Genomic DNA, 16470 nt, shown 5'->3' with positions numbered 1-16470 from the left:
CCTTGACAGGAGAGAAATCTGGAAACCACTCAAATCCAAGGGGTCAGGTGGTAACTTTCTGCCAATTAACACTTAACATTCTCAGATGTACAGGGAATCTGGTCTCTCTGGATTATTTGGAAATGATCAATAAAATAAATGGGCGAACCACATTTAAGAACTCGGAAAAATGAAATGCGAGGCTGTCTGAACCGGAGAACTATTAGAAAATGTACACACATCATTCATTAAAACCTCCAAGACGCGCCACGACGGAAGCACCCAGGGCCCCAGGCACTTCCTCGTCAATCCATTCAAGTTTCTGCCCCCTCTCTTCTAGTCACTGCCTCCATGGCAACAGTGCACTGACCTGCCCTTCAGGGAAACAACTGCTGGCAAGACTGAGGCTTTTAATAATTCCACTTGTCAATACAGATCAGAGAGAAATGGGTGTATCTGTACCAACTTACTTAACACACCCACCAATACAATGAGTAACCCCCTGCGAGTGACCAGCTCAGTGCTCGGAGTGCCCCCTGGAAAGCCACACGTTGCATCATTAGCGTCCAAGCAAATCCACACACTGACACCTGTCCACCAAACCCTTCCCTGCGTGTGGACGTCTTTCTTCAGCATTTCCTTACCGCTTCCTGGTGGCTCATGTAAAGGGATTAGTACCCTGATTATTAATGTCCTCTAAATGTTAAATTTAATAAATACATACAAGATGATCTATATTAGGGGTGGGAACATCTGGTCCATGGGCCGTGTGAGGCCTGCGAAATCATTTGGTCTGGCCCTGCCAAGGCATTAGGGGTGAGTTAATGAAATGTTTGACCAAATACAGCAGGCTAATTTTTAAGCTGATAATTTTGTAAGACCCTTGAATGATGTTATAAATATCCAAATGGCCCCTGGCAGAAGAAGGGTTCCCCACCCCTGATAGAGTGAGGGGCGTATTTTGTCACACAAGTTTCCTTATAGAAACATCATCTAGAGAGATAGGTGTCTATTGATGGAACTTCCTTCTCAGGGGAGAAAAGGATGGAGAAATAACAACCCCAATACCCAAGCTCTGGACTCTCCCCCGCAGTGCGAGCTCCCACTCATCTCTCTCCCGGACACGTGCCAGTGCACAGCCTGCAGTTGTAACCAATTGCTTTCTGGGTGGCATTACTCTCCGATTCGGAAATATCAACATGGCTTCGGAGATTTATTTCACAATCCATCCTCTGATTTTTCACGGCCGGGAAGGTCAGCGTCCAGATTTTCTATTCTAAGTGACTTTGGAACAGATTTCCCAAACAGACTACGAAATGGCTCTCGCCCAGACAGGCACAGACTCTGAACGCTGGGACTCAAGTCCTCTCTGCACTCCGTTAAAAGGTAAACGATCAGAAACCCCTCCATTTCCCAAGTTAATTATTTAGGAAAAAACACAGAGCACAAAATAAGCAGGTGCTTTGGAGACACTGGCGTGATCCAAAGAACATGGCAAATTACTCCCCCCCTCCCCCGGCCAGCTGCTCTACGGATGTGATTCTGGGAAGGCTCTTCAAGGTGCTCAAACTCAATTAGCAAATCAATTGAAATCACCCCCCAGCCTGCCAACAGGATGAGCTGCCCCCTCGGCCCCTGGCCCCTCCCGTGCTTCCTGGTGCATCCCCACTGCCAAAGCCAAAGCCCACCAGCCCAACTGAGGGTCCCTTGCCTTTGGCTGACACTGGACAAGGGGCCGGTGGGGGCTCCGTTCTGGTTTAATTAAGGATTAGCGACCACCACAAGGAGCCGCGCCGGGGTCTGCCCCCTTATTTATATGTGCCCCGTCCCGGCTCCCCTTAGAAGCTGCATCCGGCACAGACTCCGTGGGGGCTGCTGGGCGTGGCCGGCTGTCACTTTCTGTCAGTGGCAAACAGACGGGACCGGGCAAAGCAGATGGTTCTGAAAGGGGCGCATCCAACAAGTTCCCACACACACCGCAAGGTACCGGAGAGGAAAATCCCATCTCCCTGCCACCTCCCGCAGGAACATCCAGCTTGACCGCTCACCCGGGGGAGTTTCTATCCTCTTTCTTTGGGGCAAGAGACAGTCTGTCTTTCTAAGCCTCTGGGAGGTAGCCAGCGTCACCCAGAAGGCTCACCAGTGTCAGTACAGTCTGTCACCGAGGTAGGATCACCTTTACGAGCCGGCAGGCCCGTGGAGCGCGTGTGCACACGGTCCTCCGAGAAGCTGCCACACACAGCACGGGTTTGGCCAGCTGGGTGCAATCTAGACGGAGCCCGTAACGCCTCTCATGCAATTAAAAGCAAGTGACTTGTCACCATGCAACATTAATGAAGGGTTTTTTTTCCTTTTAAATTCCAAACAAACCCACAGATAATTATTTGTGGGAGTGCTGGGACTGACTGTCTGAGTTTGAGCAAATCTCTGAACACTTCTGGGTCTCAGTTTCCTCATCTGTAAAACGGGAGGGTTGAACTGGAAGATGTCGAAGGTCCCCTTAAGCACTCAAATTCTAGAGCTCTTAGGGTGGCGGTGGGTTTCCTCCGATATCTTAGCAAACCACACATACGGTCGGCCAGTCACCCGGCTTTTCAGCATAAAGACACAGACCCTGTCTCCGCCACAGGCGCCTCTTACCTTTTCAACCGTGGGGTGCTCTTCACTCGTGACGCTCGCTTTCCGGGCCTCGTTCTTCGACCGGCTCAGCCGCCTGGATACCTTCTCTCTGAGCAGCGTGGCGTACCCGATGTGCTCATAGATGGGGTTTGTGGTCATTTTGGAAATGTACTCGGAGGCTTTTGTCTCGATGTACAGTGTTATCAGACCATCTGTGACCAAGTCGTGAATGGACTCGAACCTCTTCTCGCCCACGAAGTGTTTTCCATCGTAGAAGAGCCTGTAGTTTAAGGTCTGGTTTCCAAACCTGCGAGGAGGGGGGCCAGGGAGGCATCGGGACAGGGTTAGAAGGAAGACTGGCGGATAACAGCAGCCAGCATTTTCTTTGAGCGTGTCCTATTTGCCAGGCACCGGGCTGAGCACTGGGCATGGTTTCCCCATTGGTTATCACGGAGACCCTTGAGACAGGCACAGGCGTTATCCCCGTTTCACTCCTGAGAGCACTGAGACTTGAAGAGATGGGGTACCCGCTGGAGCCTACACGCCTGGAAATTGAACCCCAGCTCACACACGGTGTCATTTAACCCTAGAGACCGCTAAGGCCCCTGGGGCCCTTACCATTCTCATTTGTAAAAGTCAGAGGGTAGCCACTGATCTACAAATATATCTTACTTACAAAGGTTCTTCATGGGAAGTAGCCACCCCCCATGCTCCCTCCCCTTACTGCCAATTGCCTCTGCAAGGGAAGCTCCACGCCTGGCCCCGCGGTCCCCTCCTATTCCAGCTTTGACCACCCCGCATGCCTCCCAGTCAGTCCAGCTAAGAAAACGAGGGGCTGTGTGCTGAGCTCCCTGCTTGCAGCACCACTGCCAGCGCCCCCGGGATCTCGCTTAGAGCATCCTCTCCCTTTCGGACTGGCTGTCCCCCTGGCCTTGGTCTTACATCTCATGGCTCCCGCCTGGTTCGCACAGGGCCTGCAGCTCCTGCTGTGGGGCGCTGGGAAGACAGGCAAGGACTGTGCACACCCAGCACTGGGCAGCTTTGAAGTGCTTCCTCCTAATGGCATCACGCACGACATGCAACTAGCCACCCCGGTTGCAATGTGGGAGGGATCTTTCTATAGACAAATGATCTAGAAGATGGAGCATGGAACAATGGCGGGCTGGCCGGGAAGTGTCTCCATCGATACCCTTCCTTCCATGGGGAAGGTCTTCCCAACTCCAGAGTTTACAGAATGAATTTTTTGAAAGATAATCCAATTCTGAAATTGGGTGCTTTCCAACTTCAGAGGCCTGCTATGAGGACAAATGACATGACATACAGGGATCTAGCTGAGGAGAGGGCGGCGAATGCATGTCAAGGGCTTTCATGCCTGTGACTTTGTGGGAAAAGGCTCTTGAGGGCTTGGCTCTAAGGGCTCGCTGGCATGGAGCATCATTAGGACCACCAGGAGTTCTTTGGGTCCGTGTGGTTCCCAAGACAACGCCATGGACAAACTGCAAGTCTGCTCAGGAACACGCGCACACACACGTGCGCACATGTGCACACACATGTGTATACACACACACGCACACTCATGAGGTGAAGGCTTTTGACCAGGACTGCTGGGGACCCGCTGAGCTGAAGCCTTTCTCCCTCAGCTGGCTCAGCGTTTCGGGCAGATGGCTATGGGAGCACCGACCTTCGGACAATTCTCCCGTTACTGTGGGTCCAGAGCCTCGGTGTCCATCTTGCTGGTAACACCCGGGGCCCGGAGTGTGTGAGCCTCTGACACACTGCGGGTGCATTGTAAACCAAGGGAAAATAAAGCATAAGTTGGGGGGGGGTGCAACGTGATTGCTAAATAGGTTCAGAGTTTCTGCTCGGGATGATCAAAAAGTCCCGAAATGGATAGTGGAGATGCTTGCCCAACATTGAAAATATCCTTAATGCCACTAATTGTACGCATGAAAAGAATTAAAACGGTCAATGTTATGCTATGTACATTTCACAGCAATTTAAACATGGGAAAGGTGAAGTCACCCGTAAGACAAGTGTGACAGTGGGCACGGTCACGCTCACCGCAGAGCTAGCGTGTAGCATCCCGGCTGGCGCTGGCTCTCTCTGAGAATGTACGCGCCCTCCACGCCTCCGAGAAGCTCGTCAGCCTGCTCCCGCGAGATGATCCCGTGGAACCTGAGGGCAGAGGAGACCAGGGCTCTCTGAAGAGACCACACACAAAGCATGGACCACGCAGAGATGGCTACAAAGATGACGGGGCCACCGGGATCTCTGCCCCCCAGTTGGGTGACTACTGTGCATCTAGGGAAGCTGAGCAGCCACCCCTCAGCATGCACCCACACCCATCATACACATTCAGGAGGCCAAACACAATGGTCCCGCAGTCCACCTGGCTTCCTGCTGTTGCTTTTGCTCACAAGCAGAACATTGAGATGGAAACAAATGCCAGGTTATGGCTCCTTTGTTTACCAGGGGGAGTAACAGGAGAGCAATTACCAGCTTAGATCTCTGCTCCAACACAGAGACTATGTAATATCCTGATTGCAAATGAACACTATTGATTATCCACCTGCTTACTTCAGGGGAGGCTGTATGTGTGCGCGTGTGTGCGTGTTAACATTTGGTAATATTAGAGGCTCATTCTCTGGAAAGGATGGCCAGCTATAATAAACATTTCTCTATTTCTCTAAATTTAAATTTTTGGAGTAATAGTTTAGTGATATGTTTGCAAAATGTTCCTTCCTGGAAAAGAGCAGGGAGAGAGGGAAGTCGGCTAGAAAGAAAGTTTTGGGTTTTCCCCCAGGAATGCAAAGATTAAGTTGGGGGACAGTGCATGGTCTTGGAGCACTGCTTTTCAGTGTGCTGTGACATGGAGCCACCCTCCTGCCCTAAAGGAGGCTAGTGTCGCCAGGTCTAGCGAGAGACCTGGAGGGGTCTGTGCAGAGCTGAGCTCCGAGGGTCCCAGTGGCCCCTGCAGAGCACACGTGGGGTTGCAACTGGCGGATCAGTTCTCCAGGCTCCTGGAGCTGAGCAGCGAGATTTGGGGCCTGGATTGTGAGTGTGACCACTGGACCCTGCCAACCTCATGGGGAAGCCTCCTATGTGGCATGAGCTGGAGCCAGCAAGGGCTGGACAGACAGACAGCCTGAGCAAAGAGACCTGATACCGGGCCCCTGAGGGTGGGAGAGGGAGAGGGCAGAAGGGACCCTGGGCATCAGGAAGGTTCCCACACTGAGTCAGAAAGGACAAAAGCGGGTGTCACAGGAGGCTGGAGGCTGGAGGCTGGGCTGTCCAGAACACAATCTGACCACGTGACCGACCGTGGTCTGGGTAGGGCAGGGCAGGGCAGGGGTGACCAGCGCAGGACAAGGCACACACAGAGGGCTCAGGGACCTGACGCCCCTGCCCCATGTCTCTTTCAGGGCTGGAGGAATATACCGAATAGGCAGCTAACCTGAAAGTAGTAAGTTTTAATGCCCTTGACTTGATGTGTTTAAGTGATGACCAGCAGCCTATGCAGTGTCAAAACCAAATTAAATTCCATTGTTCCACAAAAGAAAATCACAGGTCTGTGAATCTGAGGACCCCGTCCGTGGCTCCTCTTCCCCTTTATGCATGGAATTTAAAATACCCATGACGTGTATGTCTCACTTTGTGAAAAGAAAGTGAGGCCAGAGGCTGGAAGGAGGAGGTAAGAAGTCCACATGGTCTTGTTCACAGTCAGCTGATGGGTGTTGTACACCATCTAGAGTCCCATAGTTGCTAGCTTCCCCAAATTAGAAGGTATCAACTTATTAAAAATTTTAAGAACAAAGATAATATCTATGCACAGTGAAAAAATTCAAAAAAGTTAAAGCCACTAACAAAAATAAAATAGTACATAAATATTCTCTTTCCCTAAATGTGCCATTGTCAGCAGTTTTCGTGTGTGATTCCTTCTAAGAAAAAAAACATACCTGTTTCTTGAATAGAGCATGTGTTACTTTTGGAATGGGACAAAAACAACAACAGAAAAGCTTTCATTTTGAAAAAAGAAAGGAAAATGCAGAACCTTAAGTTCTGAAGTGAATCTCCCTCTGATACATGTTCCTTTTATGTGGTCAAGGAAATGTGCCCTGGGCCTCCTCTCACTGCAGAGCTTACAAGGTTGGGGGGTTGGGGGGTGAGAATGAGAGGGTTATTCAACAAAACTTTCCTGCAAAAGATAAAAACTGCAAAATAAATGGAGGTCCTTTTGGAACTCATGTCGGACACTGTTGCATTGGAGAAGTATACAGAGGTTTTCATTTTCTCTTGTTTTATAAACTGTGCTTTCTGGGAGCAAGATCCAGATCAGCATATTGAAGGGGGGAAAAGGCATGCACACATCTAACGAGGCTGGGCATGAGGGACGTGAGGGACGTGGGGTGGATGAGAGCGGAGGCCGGGTTCCGCAGGTGCTCCGGAGGGGCCGCTGAATCCCCAAGCTCGGGGAGGAGGCGCAGAAATGAGGCCGTGGCAATTAGCAAGTGGTTGGGGGCCGGGACAACTAAGAGGGTCATTCATCACGAAGAGGAAGCTCTGATGGTAAGGGGATGGAGGAAGAAGGTGTAGGATTGGTGGGGAGAGCTTGGGAGGTGGACTTGAAGGAGACTCGGCCTCCTTACGGCCTCCTCCAGTTGGACGTGGGAAGAAGAGAGTTGATAGCCGCCCTGCTCAGCCTGTGCTGCCTGCCCTGGGAGCGACTCTCGAGGCCTCAGACTTAACCACTGAATAATGATGTTTGTTTGCTTTGCAGTGGGTTTCTGAGAGAGTAAAGCAAAACAAGACTAAAAATGAACAGGAAAATGGGAGGAAATAATGAGGGTATTAAGGCAACTTAGCTAATATAGCCAGGTCAAGGGAAATGATCATTTTGGTTTTATAAGACTGCGGGGACGTGGGGGTGACATTCCTGAGTATTGCATTTACTGGGGTGCATGAAAGATAGGAGTTCAGCCACAGTTTACGATCTTTGACACCCTAAATGTTTACATAACATTGAGATAGAAAGTGAAATAAAACACAAAGTCTCGATTATGGAAAATGCTGCCTCACGTTTCAAACACTTGCCTGGGCCTCATTGGCTGCTTCTGTGGAGAGGGGTGTACGTAGCAGGAGATACTCCCCCTCCCACATTAACAGGAGGCAAGCACCTGAGTCTTAGAAAGAAAATGCAATACAAAGGGGTCCCATTACATTTATCATTCTGATTAGACCCCTGCACAGTGGACATTTGATGAAGACCTTATATTAGAAGCTTCTTAATATTTATAGTTAAATGACATATGAATTGACTCCTTACTACATTATTAAAACAAAGAATAGCATAATACATACTCTCTTCCGTAATATTTTGGTCTGTTTTCCACCTATATTAAAAAAGAAGAAAAATATTAATAATGCATATGAATTCAAATCAGATAGATAAAAATGCTTTTCAAACAAACGGAGCTGGAGTCCTGGTCGGAATTTTATTACAGTTTTTGTTCCCAAAATTAGAGATCCATGAATCTGTGGAGTTAACCAACACATTCCCCTGTCTGGGGTAGGAAAGTTCTAGAATCATCATATTGCTCTAATCATTTAGGCTTCTTCTTCACTCAAACCTAACCATCTAATAAAAGAATTTCAAAGGAAACAAAGTGGTGCTTATTTTAATATTAGGGAATTTATAAAGATATTACAAGGCTTCATCCTGAAGGATACAAGGAATATTTTTAGCATGAATAAAACATAAGCATTTATTTCAATCTTCACCCACTTGTTTCATTATGTATTTACAATAAAGATGAAGCGCGCATCTGGGTTAAAAAATAACTTTCATTTGGTCCCTTCCCATGCAAAGTCAATATTCTAACATTCTTATTTTTTCAACAAATGATTAATGACTAAAATTACTTGACACCAGAGATATAGATGCAGAGGACAAGATTTATGACTCGACCAAACATCACAAGCCTTTCAGAAAAGATTTTCCAATCACAGCATCTGCCTTGGGGTTATTAACCCAGGGAATTTTTATCTCATAGAGACTAGTCTACTTTCACAAGAACTTTGCTTTCCGATGTTCCTGGTGTTGGAGTTGGGGAGAAATGACAGGAATTCTCATGATCAGCTTTTGTTCTTCTAGTCTAACTCCAGGGACTAGAAAACAGTGGGGCCACATTAAGTTATGAATTTCCATTGATGTTATGACGGCATACAATATGAGCCTGCAGCTGTTTTATTTATAGTTATTTCTGTCTACAGTCAAATAAGGAGGTTTTTAAAGAATTATTTTTAATCCTCACCTCTTATTGATTTTAGAGAGACAAGAAGGGAAAGAGAGAAATACTGGTGTGAAAGACAAACATTGACTGGTTGCCTCCCATACGCATCCTGACTAACGATCAAACTTGTAACCTTTTGATGCACCGAAGACGTTCCAACTAACCGAGCCACCTGGCCAGGGCTCATAGGTAGGGAAAGAGGTGGGATTTCAAGGTACTGTCCTACCTCCACCCCTCAAAGGATGCAGGGGACCCAAAGGGGTGGAAGGGAGCTAGAGAGAAATGGTCAGGAAAGGGGAGCAAGGAATCTGAGGGCCACATTCACAATCCTGCGTGGACAAGCTTGACTGGCATAAAACTAATCATCTGGACACTTCTACGTAGGTGCTCACTCACCTGTGCATTTTATACTTGAAAAGCACTGAATGAGAGGGGGGCATTCATAACTCTCGGTCTTCACGGTGTGAAGCCTGCTCAGTGTCACTTAGAGAGGGAGATCTAAAACATGTCATTAACAGAAGCACCGGGTGCGAAACGGCACCTTGTTATCGGATGTATACCATGACGCTACGTGCCGGAGAGCTTCTCAATATGAGCTGAACATTTTGTCATTCATATCATTCTATTGGTTTTCAAAGTTCTTTCTTCCTGTTATGATACCGTAGGTATCTGAATATAACACCTAGATGGCATAGAAGAAATTTAGTTCCAGAAAAGCCAGTGGAGGTAGACGAGGCATAATGGGCAAGATATCTCTGCATTCTTAGAGAGAAGGATTAAAATGATTCCCTATGTAGAAGGACAATTTTATTTCCATCTCTTTGGTTGAGTCATAACACACATTTGCAAATCTGGGGGTAGCTTCCAACCCATTTTTCTTCTCTATCCTCTTATCTCCCCAGAAGGGAAGAGTCATCTAACCTCCCTGATGGGCAGCATGGTAGAGAGAGAGCCTACCTCTAACTGCTGGCATGCAGGTAACTAGCTAATCAATGTTGAATTTAATTGACTCTTCAGACAACAAATTGCTTTCAGTTCATTAATCCATCATAAAAACTTACTGTGTTCAGAACTCTGTGCTAAGCCCTGCAATCGTTCGTGAAGTGATGACCTCCCAAGCGTGAGAGGAAGGGTCCGAGGAGCTCAGGGGTGCTCTGCATGTGCAGCAGGAAGACATACTAAGAAATCTAATGCAGCCTCTGTCACCTCCTCCCGTGTAGGGAAGCCAATAGTTATGGTGCTTTGAAGGAGACCAAATAAGACCCTGCCTAGAGGACAGTTGGATCTAAGTGAGGGGCAAATCCGAATATGAAAACCATGAGCAGATAGAACAAGAGCATTGAATTGTGTGTGGGTGGTTACACCTAGAATATGGTCATGGAATTTGTCCCCAATGTTGCAGGAGACGTATACTAAAATATCCTTTATTTGAAATTCAAATGTACTTAGGCACCCTGTTTTTATGTCTTCTTTTCTAGGTCTGGCAACCCTTCATAGGGGGAGATGAAAGGTAGAAAAGGGAAGAGAAGGTAAGACAGAGGTGTGGGCATCCATCTGATCCCTGGTCGGACTCGATCTCTTTTCCTTTTGTTGTACAGCTGTCCTTGTTAACTTAAAGAGAGAAATACTGGCTAGGATCAAAACCAAACAATAACCCTCTCCTTTTCCTAAAGTTTTTGCTCACAGGAATTGAAACAGTCTCCATCTCCACACTTCACTGAGCTTTTAACCACACAAGAGCTTAAACTGAACAACCCTTGAAAAATCATAGGCATCCACATTTTTTTTAAGGTGCCCTTAGATCCAGACAAAACACTCAAAAATACCAATATCCAAAATATTACTAAAATGCCTTTAAAAAACTATACAACAATCTGATAAGATTTTCTGCCCGATATAAACTATTTAAACACCAATAACATAATTGTCTAACACTTAATGGAGTCATTCATAGGAGTTGTGTGTAGTCCACTGCTGAATAGAATAGGGATTGTTTATGCTTCTACACTGGGCATCTATATATATAAAACCCTAAGCAACTGGTCGACCAGTTGCTATGATGTGTACTGACCACTAGGGGGGGCAGATGCTCAACGCAGGAGCTGCCCTCTGGTGGTCAGTGTGCTCCCACAGCAGGAGAGCTGCTCAGCTGACCAACGGGTGCCAGACACCGTGCTCACGGCTAGCGAGAGCAGCTGTGGTGGCGCAAGCCTCTCCTGCCACTGCAGCAGCACTACTGAGCAGTATTAGGTACTGCAGGGCTGGGATGAGTGGGAGCAGCATGCACCTGGCCCAGGCTCGGGCTCCTCCCTGGCCACCTACCGCTTCGCACACTACTATATCCCTCGGGGGATGTTGGCAGTCCAACATCTCCTGGGGGTCCTGTATTATGAGAGGGTGCAGGCCAGGCTGAGGGGCCACACCTGTGCACGAATTCGTGCACCGGGCCTCTAGTATACTATAATAAAAACCAACCATGAAATAATATTGCCAAAGATTTGAAAACTACTCTCTAAATTGGACCTGCATTGGTAGTGCCCCCAGGTACCAGGCCTGAACAAATACTAAGGGGCTACATCCTCAGGGGAAAAGGCAGGAAAATATGTCCAATAGACTTAAACATGAGGCCAATCAGAGCACTGAGATATGAGAGAGACCCTCTTCCATCTCCTGGCAGCCCTGCTACTCAGAGTGTGGCCCGGGGACCCGCCTCCAGCAGCAGGGGCGCTACCTGGGAGCTGGTCGGAAATGCTGAGTCAGCACGTCCAAGGGGTTGCGTACACACTAAAGCTTAAGCAGCTGCCACAGGAGAACTTGTCATCGCAGGTTTTCAACTGGAAGAAGGATATGGGCTATAACTTTTTGTTAAGTTGTTAGAGCAAACATTCGAGATTTGCGGTGGGGGCTGTTCTGAGAGCAAAGGCTGCCCGTGCTGACTGTGCGCAGAGCGAGGCAAAGACTACGAATGCAGAGCCCTGCTGTCAGTTTAATTGCTGGGTGACCCTCAGTAGGTTATTAAACTTCTTTGCATCTCATTTTCCTCCATTTTCAATAAAACTGGAGTTATAAAAATGCGCTGCTTTAATGAGGCTGTTTTGAAGGTTGGGTGAGATAATGCATATAAAAACGGTGAGGCTTGGAACACAGTCGGTAACAGGTTATCATTTATTGAGTAGCTAGTCTGTGCCAGGAACGTCCTTAGGGTTTCCCATGCTTATCTCATGTAAGCCTCCCAACAACCCTGGGGGGCACATGAGCTCTCTTATTCGACAGAGAGCTGCTAAACAATGAGCGTGAGGTCACAGGACTAGCAACTGGCTTCACACCCAGCACATACCCTTTCACTCCCGGGTGCTTCTTCAGAGCAGACACCAACCCGCGCCAGTGACTTCATCGCTAGGGCACAGTGCTGCCCTTCGCTTAAATACTGGACTGTCCAAATTGTCCTGCAGTTTCCTTTGCCAGGACTGAACGCCTTAAAATCTCTTTGTGATGACTGAATTCTGTCCGTGAGTTAACAAATGAGAACCAGGGATCAACCTGCCTCTCTCAACTGTTCCCCTGTCATTCAGAAGTGCGTGTATTCCAAGCTACCTGGTTAATTTCCAGTGCCTCCTTCTAATGTTAAGGACACATTCTCAGCACTTTGCAAAGCTTGAAAGAAACAGTAGGGTGACAGCTGCACAGTGAGAGACAGGAAACATAATCCTTAAATGAGTTTGCTTTATAGTCAGATTATCATTGCCTAGATAAACACAAGTTCTTTTATATTCAACACAAAGACATCCAAAGAATATTGTGAGTCCTCTGTAAACAAGGTTTCCAATTATTGAAAAAACAAAGCTCTTATAATCTCTCAGCAGCTGGTATATGTTAAGTTTTTGCTTAATAGAAATAATTTTAAAATTCAATTTAGCAACCTCCTAGGCAGGGCAGCTAGACGGCTGGATTTTCTGAGCTACTGATCCAATGTAGAGAAATGGGTTTTGATGACAGGATTTGTACTGGTGATATTGGGGTGATTTCATCCAGAAAAAAAATAAATAAATAGGGCTAATTCCGTTCTAATTAAAAATGAAAGTTCTCTATTGAAAAGGAGAGAAGGAAAGTGCAAGTGCTGAAATGTCCACTCTCCCAGTCAAAGAGCATAGTATGGGATGGAAACTGAGCAAGCTTTAAAATCTCATGTTTCTGTTCATCTAGAAGCTAAGGCCTTATTTTTTCTCGTGGCATTCCTTTAAAGCTTCCGGAATTTTGATGGGCACTGTGAGGTGAATCCCTCCCTGTCTTGATTAGGATGTATGATAAAAACAAACAAAAAATCTACTGGCCAGTCTTTCTGCAATAAACCTCCTTGCAGGGCTACCCAGGGTTTTGCAAAGTCCTGTGAGTGCACACAAGTCAGGCACTTTAGTGACCTCCCAGGTCGCCCTGTCTGACCTTTGACCACTCTCCAATCTATCTTTCACACTGAGGTCGAAAAACGCAGACCTCATCACGTTGCTCCCTGCTCTAAATTGTTCACTGGCTCCTCACTGCCATGTGGTCAAATCTATTTAACTTAATGCGACCTTCCAGACTACCCTACCCAAAAGTGGTATTCCCTCTCCTCGGTATATCCCATCTCTCTTCTCTGGTTTGCTTTTCCCCTAATACATTTATCATCACCTGATACTACATATTTCACTTGTATGTGTGTTTTTAATCTCCCATTCAAATGGAAATTACACAAGGGCAGAGATTGTTGTGCTTTGTTTACTGTTGAATCTCTAGCATTTGGAACAGAGCTGGCACACAGTAGGTGCTCAGTAAATATTTACAGAATGAATAAAAGAATGGCCTACAGGGTCTTCCTAGCATGGCCTTGCTTGGGCATCCAGAGTATGTCCTTGGCACACACACTCTTGGCCCCGTCACATCCTCATTCCCCAGTTCTTTATGTCCCTAATCCAGGACTCCTTGTGGTTCCTGAAACACACCCTGGCCACTTAGGCCATTCTTTGGTCAGAATATTTCCCTGCATGTCATTCTAATACTTGGTCTCCGACCCATCTATGCCCGAACCTGGCAAAATCTCACTGATCTTAAACATAAGAAGTAAAATAATGCCGTTTTGGGGAAATCTTCTCTGGCCGCCTCACACCAGCTTAGGGATTATTTCCTACCCTCCTGAACTTTAAAAAAGCTGAGTTAGGGCCATGATCTTACTGCGATTTGCATTTTTGGCCTTTAGGACATCTAGACGTGAGCTCCTGCAGGGATCGACTCCTCTCTTTCTGTCTCTGTTGCCCAGCGTGCAACCTTGTGGTTGGTACAGAGCTCAGTTTCATGGAAGCAATAGATTGTTTGAAAGATAGACCTGCTCATGGCCCCACATCCCCTTTCTGGGCTTACTGAAATTTCAGAGGGGGCCTCTGTGAAAATATTGGTAGTCCTGGTGCCTCATACTTGATGCTTTATGCCTCTAAGCCAGTGGTCGGCAAACTGCGGCTCAGCAAACCATGGCTCGCGAGACACATGTGGTTCTTTGGCCCCCTGAGGGTGGCTCTTCCACAAAATACCGACTTCTGTGCATGGGCCACGAAGTTTCAATCGTACTGTCGTGTGCGCCCGCACATGGAAATTTTTGGAAGAGCTACACTCAAGGGGCCAAAGAGCCGCATGTGGCTCCCGAGCCGCGGTTTGCCAACCACAGCACTATAGGACAAAACTAGCTCCCCTCCCCGTTTCCTGCTATCTCCAAGGAGTGAAGACTGGAGACCACAGGGAGCGACCTTGACTTGTAGTCAGTGACTCTGCTAATCAAGGTCTCCCCTATTCTCCAGCAAGGTGTGGACATGGGAAACAACGTAAGCCACTGGGGTGCTCTAACTCTTGAATTTGCAGGAGGAACTATTAAGAGAAACGGAGTTGATCCACACGCATGGCAGAGCCTAATAGCGACAACTGTAATAACTGCCAATAGTTATTAAAAATTTACTATGGGCCAAGCATTGTTCTAAGCACTTTCTTCCCCTATATTAACCCATTCAATCCTTGTGACTACTCAGTAGGTACAACTCGATCATACCCACTCCCAAAGGACCAACTGAGGCACAGAGCGGCAGAGGATAAAGGCAGACTCTGCCATTCTAAAGCAGGGGCCCCTAGCCATCACACCCTGCAGCCCAGAGGTGCACCCATCCTGCTTCACGGATCCCCGGAGATGTCCTGCCTCGCATGCCCATCCCAAAGGCCCTGACTGTTCAGCTTTCCTCTCAGAGAATTTTTTTCATAACCTTCCAATCAACCTCTGTCATTTTTGTTACTGTTGTTGGTTTGTGGTTTTTATTTTTGCTAAAGTTAGCCAGATTTGGTTTCTGTTGTTCACAATAGAATCCTAAGTGATATTCCCATTAAACCCTCATCTCCAGGGCCAGAGCCAGGGTGGCTGTAAGGTTTATCATGCTCCATAGAGGATACTGACATACAACCAGGACTGGGAATAACTTTGGGCCGCAGTTCCAAAACACGGAGAAGATGAACACCTTTCTAGGAGCTAGACACACCTTCTGAGACCTCTTCGTGGCTTTCGATCCACTCTCACAGCAGGCTTTCAGAAACACCCAAAAGCCTCTCCAGCTGGCCTAGACCACCCCCTGGCAGCTCATGTGGACCCAGGCGTCATGGCTATGTCTTCCCTGGCACTGCCTCCTTGACTCCATGTGTTGGCTTCCAACACCCATCTCAGGCTCTCCTTGTTTGGACAACACAGTTACGTGTGCTGCTCTGGCTCTGCCCTGACACTTCCTTGCCTAGCACTTTACAACCATCCTCTGGCATCCTGAAGCCACAGCTCCAGGTACAATGGCTCTTTCCTCCCATCCAAGCCAAATCCCATGGAGGCCATAGTGGCCAGAGTGGCTGGTTGGCTTCCCACCAGGCAGGAGAATCAAATGGAGTCGGTCAACCTGGCCATCCTCCTGATACTTCCTACAGACAGGCACCTTATTAAAAAAAAAAGAATCAAAACCAAAAATTTAATCAAATCTTTTAAGAATCAATTTTATCTTTCTATCTAACTCATATCACTGTTGTTTCAAAATACACTTTTGGCGTTGGTGGTATAGTGGTGAGCATAGCTGCCTTCCAAAATACACTTTTGTACTTCCTTTGGTCTTCAGTGCAAATGAGAATCTGAGAATATTCTCCACAGGGTAAGTTTTCCTCTATTAAAAGCCATTTCTGTGCCACCTGGCTGCCCGTTCTTCTTCACACTATATAATCCTTGTTCTCTTAAACCTTTTCTAATAGAGCCTGATTTCCAGTCCTTAATTCATCTTCATTATTCTTCTTGGAAGTCTCTTTAAATTCTCCATATACCTGTTAAGCTCAAAGAGCTTGAAGTACCCAATAGAATCAAATCAAATCAAGAGAAAACTAATGTTGCTGTTAAGATTCTAGGGGACAAAAAGATTGTGTGAGTACACTCATTTAATTCTTTATTCTTGTTAGTAAATCCCTCCCTTTAAAGCTCAATGGTATCTGGGTTAAGTGATACTCTATAATTTGGAAAAAGCAATCAACGTCCATCATTCTCGTT

General features: G+C 47.1%; 1 protein-coding gene across 1 annotated transcript in view; it reads right to left on the bottom strand.

Annotated features, from left to right (window-relative positions):
* CHN2 (chimerin 2) overlaps positions 1-16470 on the bottom strand; it is a 228516-nt gene that overhangs the window by 60512 nt on the left and 151534 nt on the right. Inside the window, exons 4-6 of the mRNA XM_081102278.1 lie at positions 7957-7988; positions 4660-4773; positions 2620-2905 (exon numbers count right to left, since the gene is read on the bottom strand). Coding sequence (XP_080958404.1) covers positions 2620-2905; positions 4660-4773; positions 7957-7988 — 432 coding nt within the window. The remainder of the gene's footprint in view (positions 1-2619; positions 2906-4659; positions 4774-7956; positions 7989-16470) is intronic.

The sequence above is a fragment of the Myotis nattereri genome, assembly GCF_964212035.1.
Source record: "Myotis nattereri genome assembly, chromosome: 11".
NCBI lineage: Eukaryota > Metazoa > Chordata > Mammalia > Chiroptera > Vespertilionidae > Myotis > Myotis nattereri.
The sequence above is the reverse complement of the archived record's forward strand: the minus strand, read 5'-3'. Positions and strand labels throughout refer to the sequence as shown.